Consider the following 7,369-nt stretch of genomic DNA (forward strand, 5'->3'; position numbering starts at 1 on the left):
AAAAAGAAAAAAAAAAGAAATATATCTTTTCCCTACTCTCAAGAAATAGTAATTTGCTTCCTCAGTCTATGCAGTTCCTCAGTCAACTGAAACCACTCGTTCAAGACAGCAACAATCCAGATATACTAGCAAGTCATAAAACTGAACAAAAGCCGACAAACCTTAGAGCACCATCGCTATATGGCCCAGACAAATTACGACCGTCTAGGTAATATTTAAATAGATTCCTAAAGTAATTGCAGGGGGTTTAGGCAACTATTCCTGTTGTAAAAGTTCTCGAAGACATAAAGTAGAACCTGAGGATAAACAGTCACAAAAAGAGGTAAAATTAAAAGGATTCATTCCACTTTTTTTTATTCTTCTATGAGAACATAAACATCGTCTTTTTCACGCACAGCAGCATTACAACAATATTAATTTATTCCGATTTAAGGTAAGAACTAGATATAGCTAGAACTAACATTTATAATAACGATAAAATGCATTTGCTTAAAACAGTATCGGCATTTTAATAATAATAGACATTTATTCATATCTGTATTTATAGCTTTTCCCCTTCTTTCTTTTTTTTTAAACTTTTTAAATTTTTTCACCTATATGTTTGACCCTTTAATGCATGTAACTTCACAGTATAAAGGAAGACGAACATATTCTCCCTCGCAATCTCAGACTCTGGCTCAGAAAGTCCATCTGATGTTCAGGATATATACATTTCACTGAAACTAGCGAGGAAAAAAGTGACTATTTTCTTCTCAAGGGGGAATTTCTGTGTGCTTGTCATGCGTTACCAATGGTAACGTTATATATAGACACAAAAGAAAATCACCAAATTCACATATTTAAGCAAAACTACATTAAGTAAATATCTACAACCAGCGAGAGAAATTCAGAGGTAAGTGTAATAATTTAGTCCATGAGTAAAACGAAATCTTTTATACCTTTAAAGAGAAGATATTTCATTTTCCTGGCCAAATTTAAAGCTGTAATATTGACTTCTATGGTAAAGTGTAAAAAAACCAAAACAAACAAAAAAATCACTCCTAACACCCATTCCCGAGAAACTCCTTTAAAGGATGCCTGCATTTCATTATTTTAAGTCCTGCTTTTCGAAGGAAAAAAGGGGGAGGGGGAGAAACGGCAAACAGAGAAGGGGAAAGCTTCCAATATATAGAAATATGGCAACGCTTAAATTCTTCATTGTGCAGCTACATACAGTCCAAGTTACAGCACTTATATTTTAAAAGAATGTACCTTCAGCCGAGATTGTTTACGTTTCAGAGAGACAGATGGGGGAAAACATATTTTCAGGTTCTGAAATTGTATTTTTGTTTCAAAGCTTAGAGGAACAAATTAGCCCCGGGAAAGGCTGAAGGAAGAGGGGAGGTTCACACACGGCATTTTGTGCTTTAGCTTGACTTTAGTCAGCCCACCCTCCAAAGTAGCTCTTAAGAGGTTAAGGACATATTGAGAGCGCCTAAAATCGTTAATCCATACAGGTGCGGATGAATACAGCCTAGGAAAATGATACTGGCTCTTTAAACCATAAAGATGTGTTTATAGGTTCATCAAGAGAAATTAAAGTTGGCTGTGAGCTCCCGAATCCTATTCTCTCTGTTCATTTTCTTCAGTTTCATTCTGCGGTTCTGAAACCAGATTTTAACTTGTCTGTCTGTGAGGTGGACTGTGCGGCTGATCTCTAGGCGACGCTCACGAGTCAGGTACATATTGAATAGAAACTCCTTTTCCAGCTCGAGAGTTTGATGCTTGGTATAGGGGCATCGTTTCTTTCTGCCACTTTTTGCCGTGAGCCAGTTTGCTGCATTTTCTCCTTTTGAGTTGCCTAGTTTTGAGAAAGTAAAAAATGGATGTTACCATCGAGTAGGAGGCAAAGAGCTGTGGGGGAGAGGGTGGAAGGAGCATCTGTGCGTGTGTCTGTGTCTGTGTGTGCGGTGGGCTCACTCCGCCAGCTGCAGAGAGTTGGAATGTGGGGTATCCTTGAGAGAACCGGGAGCTTCAAAACGGTTTCCCAAAGATTTTGGGTATGTCCGGGTAAGAACTGCCGCTGCTCAAAAAACCTCCGGACAGCCTCTGGTGGGGCAGCGTGCCCCAGACTGTAGTTCATCTCCGACCCTCCAAAACGAGCTCCTACCCTCTCCCTGTCGGCCATTCCGAGCCCTCTGGTACTGGTGGCAGCTGGTGAAGGGCCTGCAGTCTTATTTCCTTCCCCCCAAGCACCTGCTTTCAAAAAAACAAAGCCTCCGGATCCGGACTTTGTGAGTGTGCTACGGAGGTGGAAAACAAGGTGAGCTGGGGAGCCGGAGACTCCCTGCCTTCACCCCTGCCTTTCCGGAGAGTTTCGCCATGGCCTTCTCTTTTCCAACCATTTTGGGGAAGAAAAAATAGAGTCATAACAATAATAAAAAAGTTTCGAGGTGATTTCTATCAGTGGAACTGGCTGGGAAAGAGGTAACACCAATCCCTTGATGGCTCAGAGTGGTTAGTGGTTTGGGGTTGGCTCTCTAACAGTTTTTCGCTGACCCTTTTTTCCCCCCCTTTTCTTTAAATACTACTTTCCAACTGGTCGCCTGAAAGGAATAACAGGGCGTCTGAAATGCGGACGGAGAGAAGCTCCTGAAAAGTCTGCCGTCTGAAGAAGGGGAGTTATTTTTTGCCATGGGTGCCCGAAAGGGAAATATATAAGGAAATGTATAAATAATATCTCTGTTATCTAGTGTAGATGCTGAAGGATATTCGCTGTGCATTCATCAGTCTAATTTGATAGCAGCTCATAGATGGCACATTTCAGCGCGGCTGTTATTCCGAAAAGCATTCTGGATCGTAAAATATAACTTACCGCGTTAATAGGTTTATTTATTGGCACTGCCTATTGCTTATTTTGGATGCTTTACAAATATCTCTGTTATCTGGTAGGCACCTTCACATCACGGGGGAGAGATTGATCTTGTTTTTCTATATGTTTAAGCAGCATGCAGGCTAAAGTTGCCCATAGCAGAGGCTCTAAGGGTTTTAAACTATAGGACGGACATTAATTTTTACGGCAACCCCATGCCCGAATATTACAAAGTTCAGAAGGTCAGTCTGAGCAGCGCTTCTTGGCAGCCCCGCGGGGCAGCTGGGAACCTCCTTTCGCATCTCAATGCCGCTATGATCCTCAACGACTATTTTTTTTCTTTCTTTTTTTTTTCCTTTCTCTTTAATCATCACTACCACCATCACCATCATCATTCGCTTACCTACAGGCTCTTTCTCGGGAGAAGCTTTGCTGCTCTCTGACGGAGCTGGAGAGAGCTCCTCTGCGGTGGAAGATGAAGCCTGAGTCTCGTCCTCCCTCTGGGAGACGCACGCCAAGGGGCTTGGGGAACGTTCCTCATCCTCCTTCCTCCCCGCGTCCGGGACGGGAGGCAAAGATGGAGGCGTCTGGAAGCGGCCGGGGGGCTGCGGAGGGAAAGGGGCAGCCCCGGCTGGCCCCGCTCCGTAGTTCTTGGAAGTGCCATAAGCCTGGGAGAGGCGGAAGTAGCCCGGGACGGGGACCCCGCCGCCGCTGCTGGCTGGGCTGACCTCGGCATTCAGCCGGGGGAAGGGAGCGAGGTCTGTGGCGGCCGAGCCCTTGGGGCATTTCTCTGAGTCATAGAGGCAGTAGGAACTCTCCTCCTTAATGCTTGGAGCGAAGGAGCACGAGGTGGCCTGCTGGCTCTCCGGCTCTTCCATGCGACAGGACCGGGGGGGATCTAGCCACACTTCCATCCCTGACACGTAGGAGTGCGAGCTGGGGACCATGCTTTGAGAAGTACCTTCATTGCGTTTGCTCAGAACGGGGAAAAGTCCGCAGCTTTGCAGCCCGTAGGACAGATCGGACGCCTGTGGCAGGTAGATACCACTGTTGGGATAGTAGCCGCCTCCGCCTCCGCCTCCGCCTCCTGCTCCCGCCGCTTCCCCTCTGCCCGAGCTGATCAGGGAGTCTACCAAAAAAGAGTTTGCAGCCGGGCTCTCGGAGCATGACATTGTTGTGGAATAATTTGGCGAAGGGAGCAGATAGCCCTTTCTGGCTGACATTTCTTGTGCAAAACATGCTGAATATGATGAGAGATACCCCCGCACCACGGCAGGCGCCTGCAGCCAATGGAAGCCCGGGCCTCCCCAGCAACCCCTCCCCGTCTGGTTTCGTATGCACAGAGCTGCTCTCAGGTCGACCTCTGAATTTGGAAGATAGATGTATATTAATGTGTAATATGGATTTCCATACACACAGGCGCGCGCTTCGACCACATGGACGAGCGCCTGAGTCCAGGCGGGAGCCGCGCTCCCGGGAAGGGGAAGGGGAAAGGAAAGGAGCGGGCTGTGCTGGTACTGGCTCCAAGTTTTGCTCCCCTCTTATCACACGCACCGCTATAAAATAGCCCGGCGGTCCTGATGTTTATTATACCTAGGCTGAAGCAGTGTCCAGATGAAGCTTTTACTATCGCTCCTCTCTCCCCGTGGTTGGGCTTTCCAGCAGCAATGCCTGCTCACCTCCCTGTACAGCCTATGTGTCACACGAAATTAATAAAGCCACGGCTCGCCCGGTGTTTTATGTTCAGCCTTTGCTCATTTTATTTGATTGTCTCGTTTTTTTAAGAAATAAAAGACGTGTTATTGTTTATCACGGATCATTGGAAACCGTAAAGGGGCCTGGTGCCTTCCGCGTTAAACTACCGAGGAAGGGGGTTGCTTGCAGCCTAACATCACCGCCACGACGCCAGGCTGGGCTTGATTTTCCTGGAGATAAAATGCTCGCCGCTGCGCTGAGGAATCTCTTAGGGAGCAGTGCCACTCTGGGAGGATTGATTGTGCGGTTGCAGCTTCTAATGCTTTAGTTAACGCTGGATTCTTCCTGAGGTCTGATTACCATTTAAAATATAAAGCCAGACATATGTCACAGAAAGAATCCAGACTCGAGCAGTTCAAATGGATCCTCGCAGGATGCTGTGCACCATGTTTATTGATGTGTTTATATTTGGACGATCATTTTTATATCTCCCCTCCCTCCCGCTCCATTTGGGTCTTTTCACTTTTTGCCTCCTCAAAAGCATCGTCTCCGTTAAGCAATGTACTAAATAATAGAAATAAGAGTAGCTAGATAAATACCGAGCTACTAGACAGTCCAGCCCAGTCGATATGTAATTGTGGCGGAGGTAGCAGACAGATAGCAGACAGGCAGGGACGCAGACAGAGAGACAGATAGATTTCGTAATGAAATGCTTAATGATAACTTGCTTTCACTTCCATCATCTCCCGCTTATGCCATTTTGAAGTCGCCTTACTGCCTGGCCCGCGGAACCAAGGGCACTTTAGTTCAAGGGAAGCCTGAGGCTGCCCAGTTCTGGCTGCCCACCCCTGAGGAGCATCACTCGCTCCTCTCCACGCACACCGCCTGGAGAAGCAGCCGTCGACCGGTTTCCGCTTCCAGCTGGTCGGGCGGGTGAGAGCGGCTGCCGACCGGGCGTCATCACTGCCCGGGACGAGAGTTGCTGTCGGGCACACGGCTGCCGTGTCCGGGAGGGCACTGGCGGCGGTGCTGGGGCCGCTGCCTGCCGGGAAGGGTGGTGCCGGGGCGGGCGCGGCGCCCCGAATTCCCCGGCCCCTATCCTCGGCCTTCAAAACCCCCAGGGAGCACTTTTTCCCCCTCACCCCACGGATCTGTCAAGACCCACGTGGTCTTGTCCGGCAGTGTTTGCCTGCCACGGGGTAAAGTTTTTTTTTCCACAGAGTGACATTCCCTTGGAGAAATCCCTCCTTGCGGCAGGAGGGCAGTGTCCCTTGCCGCGGGGCCCTCCCCAGACTCCCTCAGCGCGCCGGGAAGCACTAGGGCAGGCAGGGGATGCTACAACTTTGAAACACCCATAAAATCTCTGTGGAAAGGCGCCTGATTTTTTCCAGCGTGATGGGGCGAGCATCACAGTGCGATTTCTTTCTGACAGGCCCGTGGGATGCGGTGGCAGGGGTAGATCTCCCACCCTATAGAAACCCTTCGAGGTTTTTTTCCTTCCCGCATTTCCTCCTGTAACATTGTATTTTCCCAACCCGACTAACTTCGGATGTGTTAATGTGCGATGGCCGAAGTCTTATCAGATTCCTATGAGGGCCATATCATTACTAACTAAATTAATACCGCATAAGGAGCCGGTTTATTGGCTGGTATACAGGAAGGCTATTATCAATAGGCTTAGCTTCATAAATACAGATCTAAATGAAAAGAAACGTGAGCCCCAGCGCCGCCTTCCAAATACATTTCTCTACACAAGTCAGGTATAAAAATTACTCCGGGGAAGTCCGCTCTTGCGGTATGTTTATTTTGCATTTGCCAAATTAAATAGAAACGGATTGCAAATCTAAAAGCCATACGGAACCGAGGAGAAACGCTTGAAATCCTTCCAAAGCTGTTTTTAAAATAAGCAGCTCCCTTTTAAAAATTGGATTAAAGTGAAGGAAAGTACTATTAAAAGTACTCTGCAATTCTCGTCAGCCGGAATAAAATGTCTGGAAGTGCATTGAAGAGGCTTCTCCTCCCTGTGCGATCTAATGCAAGGGAATCAGACAAAAGGCACAGAGGCCAGTGAGAATTTTGGGAGGTTTTCTTTAGCTTCCCTGTTTAGGTTTTGCAACAGTGGGCTACCCCAGCCCCGTGTCAGGTCCTGCGGGAGCTGCCGTGGGGTGTTGTGTTGACCGCAGGAAACGGTGCCGGTTTGATGGTCAAGGCACCGACTCCGTCTAGATCATGAACTCAGCTCGGCATTGCATTATCTCTGCTTTCTTTAATCGCTAACAAGGCCAAGGCAAATAGTAACCAGCATCATCAAACCCAGTGAAGTAAAACTAATAATGTTCACTTGATTCGTAACTATAAAAGATAATGGTCAATTCTGACTAAACTGAGCTAATTTGGCATGCGCTGAGTGTAGCTACTGCATTACCAGTGCTTAACAATGTGTCCCTTGGAACTTAACCCCTATTTAAAAGAAATTTTAAAGAATATTGTAGACGCCAGGGGACGAGAATTACTTTCTTTTTAATTCTACTTCTGTAAGTAAAGCTATCCGAGGGTCTATAAAACCGAGCAAATAAAATTCTGATAAATATCAAAGCCGGCGAGAAGGTGCTTTCGTGGAGAATCTAAATTCATGGCGTACATAGACAATACTATCAAAATAAAATTTTATTGATCTAAGAAAAATATAATAGATGCATTAATAGCGTCGTTAAGCCGTTTTATTGGTTGAACTAAAATTAAAAACAAAAAGGGAATAAATAAAAACCGACAGCTCAGCCTAAGCAAACTCTGACTGGAAATCTCAAAACGTATCATGTTAAA

General features: G+C 46.7%; 1 protein-coding gene across 1 annotated transcript; it reads right to left on the reverse strand.

The window, feature by feature from the left end:
- Positions 1-323: 323 nt before the first annotated feature.
- HOXA10 (homeobox A10) lies at positions 324-4,750 on the reverse strand. The gene is made up of 2 exons (XM_069007180.1): positions 3,255-4,750; positions 324-1,840 (listed from the first exon to the last, which is right to left on the reverse strand). The coding sequence occupies exons 1-2, from the start codon at positions 4,072-4,074 to the stop codon at positions 1,566-1,568; spliced, it is 1,095 nt and encodes a 364-aa protein (XP_068863281.1). The 5' UTR covers positions 4,075-4,750; the 3' UTR covers positions 324-1,565.
- Between the last annotated feature and the right edge of the window lie 2,619 nt (positions 4,751-7,369).

Source organism: Aphelocoma coerulescens, chromosome 2 (assembly GCF_041296385.1).
Source record: "Aphelocoma coerulescens isolate FSJ_1873_10779 chromosome 2, UR_Acoe_1.0, whole genome shotgun sequence".
Lineage (NCBI taxonomy): Eukaryota > Metazoa > Chordata > Aves > Passeriformes > Corvidae > Aphelocoma > Aphelocoma coerulescens.